The sequence below is a fragment of the Lutra lutra genome, chromosome 15, assembly GCF_902655055.1.
Source record: "Lutra lutra chromosome 15, mLutLut1.2, whole genome shotgun sequence".
NCBI classification, from domain to species: Eukaryota; Metazoa; Chordata; class Mammalia; order Carnivora; family Mustelidae; genus Lutra; species Lutra lutra.
The window spans coordinates 17,139,458-17,142,601 of NC_062292.1; the positions used below are offsets into that span (position 1 = coordinate 17,139,458).

The following is a 3,144-nucleotide window of genomic DNA, read 5'->3' on the forward strand; positions in this document are numbered from 1 at the left end:
TTCTAGCTCCGCCACCGCCCCGTCAGCCTCCGCCCCGTCACCCGCCCGCGGAGCACAAGCCCGGACCCGTCCGGCCGGCGCCGCTCGTCGTCGCCCCCTTTAAGAGCCTGCTCCGCGGGACTAACGTTCGAATGGCCCAGGCGCCCCTCCTCGGCCTCCGATTGGCCGCGCTCGGCGCACGAGGGCGCGCCGGCCGGCCCCGGAACGGTTGGCGGCCCGTCGCGATTGGCGGTCGAGGGGTGTATATAAGGCGCCGGGCGGCCGGGCTGCCCTCAGTTAGCGACCGGACGTGGGACTGAGCTGTTGTGTGTGGTGACTAGGACGCGGGGGGGGTCGCTGAGCGCGTCACCGGAGTCGTTTCTCTTCAGCCTTCGGGTATCGAGGGTCCAGCCCCGGACCGGACTTGTCGACGCCATCTCGTTCCCTCTCAGCTTCCGAACGTGAGCCGGGGACTCACACCTCACCTCGGCGCCGGCCCCGCGAAGGGGAGGCAGGATGGAGTTCAAGCTGGAGGCTCACCGCATCGTCAGCATCTCCCTGGGCAAGATCTACAACTCGCGGGTCCAGCGCGGCGGCATCAAGCTGCACAAGAACCTGCTGGTCTCGCTGGTGCTGCGCAGCGCCCGCCAGGTCTACCTGAGTGACCCGTGCCCCGGCCTCTACCTGGCCGGTCCCGCGGGGAGCCCGGCGGTGTCGCCGCCGCAGCCCGGGGAACCGGCGGCCGGGCCGCCCGCGGGCTGGGGGGAGCCGCCCCCGCCGGCCGCCCTTGCCTCCTGGCCCGACGCCGAGCCGCAGCCGGAGCGCCTCGCTGGCCCCGCCGAGCCCGCGGCCCCGGTGACGGGCGCCGGGGACACTGCTCGGGGCGGAGGCGCGGAGGCGGCGGAAGCTGCCTGGCGCCGCGTGGAGGGACCGCGCGAGGCGGCGGAGGGAGGAGCCGGGGGCCCTGCCGGAGGCGCGGACGGCTTCCCCGAGGGGCCCCGTGGGGCGCGCCGTCCCTGCGGCTGTCTCCCGGGAACGGAGGAGCGGCCAGGGCCGCTGGGCGCCTGCCCCCGACTTGACTGCTGCTGCGCGCCGCGGCCCGCCGAGGACGAGCCCCCAGCACCGCCCGCCGTCGGCCCCCGGAAGCGCAGCGCGGCGGGCGTGGGTGGCGGCCCCGGGGACTGCCCGGCGCCCGGTTCCAGCCCGAGGAAGAAGCCGCGCCGGAACTCGGAGGAGCAGCCGGGCGGGGCGGCGGCCGCGGCGGAGGAGGAGGAGGAGGAGGAGATGGAGACCGGTAACGTGGCTAACCTCATTAGCATCTTCGGTTCCAGCTTCTCGGGACTCTTGCGGAAAAGCCCCGGGGGCGGCCGGGAGGAAGCCGAGGGAGAGGAGAGCGGTCCGGAAGCCGCCGAGCCCGGGCAGATCTGCTGCGATAAGCCCGTGCTGAGAGACATTAACCCTTGGAGCACAGCCATCGTGGCCTTCTGAGCCCCCGGGCCTCCGTCGGAAGGAGGTTGAGCAGCGGGGTGGCCCCGACGTGAGGCTGCGAGGACGGCCCAGGGACCGGAGGCGCTGGGCGCGGGGCGGAGACCGCGGGTGCTGCGGGGCAGCACGGACTGCCCTTGGGCTCGGCCCGGCGGCGCCAAGCCTGCCTGCGGTCTCCCCTGGAGACTTGGGCGTGTGAGGCTTGTCGCCAGCGGACGATCGTTCACTTTTGTGTAGTGTTATGTCTGTGTACGTCTGTTCGTCTCGTTAAGACTATTTCGTCCTTCTGGAATGCATCACCCCTTTCCCAGGGCTTAGGAGATTGGGGGCAGACAGGGACTTTCCTCTGCCGGCAGCACCGAGAAGGAAGCTGCTGAGAGCGCCGGCGCTGGGGAGTTCCCCTTTCGTACTCGGGGGAGGAAGGGACTTTACACACACCCCTCCCATGAAAGCTAGCACCGCTCCGGTGCCAGGAGTGGCATTTCCTCACAGGATTTCCTAAAACTAGAGGGATTTAGTCTGGGGTAGAGACTTGAATTCTTTCTCTCCCCTACCCTCCCATCTCACTGAAAAACGTTTATACCCTGTGATTACTCGGGGGAAAAGGGAATATGAGCGGCCCTTGTCTTCCCCACAGGGGGGGGGGGGGGAAAAAAGCTTGATGAACTTCACAGAAGAGTTCAAGCTTGGAAATATGGAGTTTATAGAGAATAGATATATTTTTAAAAGCTCTAGATCAGAACTACTACACAGTGCTTTTAAAAAGTGTTTAATGAAACAAAAGTTTACAGACAGAAGCCCTAAGTGGAAAGACGTTATGGTTTTGTAGATACGGTGACTCCAGTCTTTGTTGTATAAAGGTTGGGGGAGCTGACCAGGTTTTTGTACAGTATTTTCTCCTTCGTTGTATTGATTTTTGTATAAAAATGTAACTTTACGTGTTTAACACGTATTAAATATTTTGAAGCAACTTAATTGCCTCCTTGTCTGTAATCACCTGTCTGGGTTGGGAGAGAAGTGGGGGGAGGGGAACTATGCTCCCCCCTGGAAAAGTGTAGTTCTCAGTATCAGTCATGCACAGACTGGGGACATTGTTTGCTGACTTCACTAAGTACCAAGAGAGACCCCTTTACGGTTTCTCCCCTGGATGGGAGAATAGCTGTTAGATACTAATATCAGTGGCTGGCCAGTTTCTTGAAACCTGTCACTGCAACTGCTTTTTTAAAAAGTCAGTTTAGCCCAATTTGATTTTCTACAGGCCAATATAATGGTGTCTGTTATTAAATAACTTTAGTGCCAACTTTTGAAGCCCTTCCCATATGCAAAAATGTTTTCATAAGAACTACCTTTTAGTATCCTGTTAAACTATATAATGGGTTATCTTTCAGTTTTGTTACTGAAATAAACTAACACATGAAGGAAGCTGATGAGGCTGACTTGCCTAGTTGGTCAGATCCACCCTGCGGTCCAGTGGATATCAGGATGGAATTTTCAATGTTTTTTTTTCTTTTATTGTTTTATCTGTAGAAAGTAAATGCATCAGTAAAAGGAAATTGCTTGTGTCAAATTAGATAAGGAAGGAGGGCTAGGCAAACTCAACTTAGCAAAACTTCCTGGTTTGCTCCTGGTGTGTGGGTCTTGGTAAACACTTAGGTGATGACAGCCAAATCATCCGTCGAT

At 59.8% G+C, this 3,144-nt stretch overlaps 1 protein-coding gene across 1 annotated transcript; it reads left to right on the top strand.

The window, feature by feature from the left end:
* The first annotated feature begins 262 nt into the window (after positions 1-262).
* On the top strand, positions 263-2,103 carry IER5 (immediate early response 5). Its single transcript, XM_047705416.1, has one exon. It carries the CDS (start codon positions 496-498, stop codon positions 1,465-1,467), a length of 972 nt encoding a protein of 323 aa, XP_047561372.1. The 5' UTR covers positions 263-495; the 3' UTR covers positions 1,468-2,103.
* Positions 2,104-3,144: the final 1,041 nt, after the last annotated feature.

Coding starts and splice junctions, on each gene's coding strand:
- IER5 (XM_047705416.1), top strand. CDS start 496: ATGGAGTTCAAGCTGGAGGCTCACCGCATCGTCAGCATCTCCCTGGGC.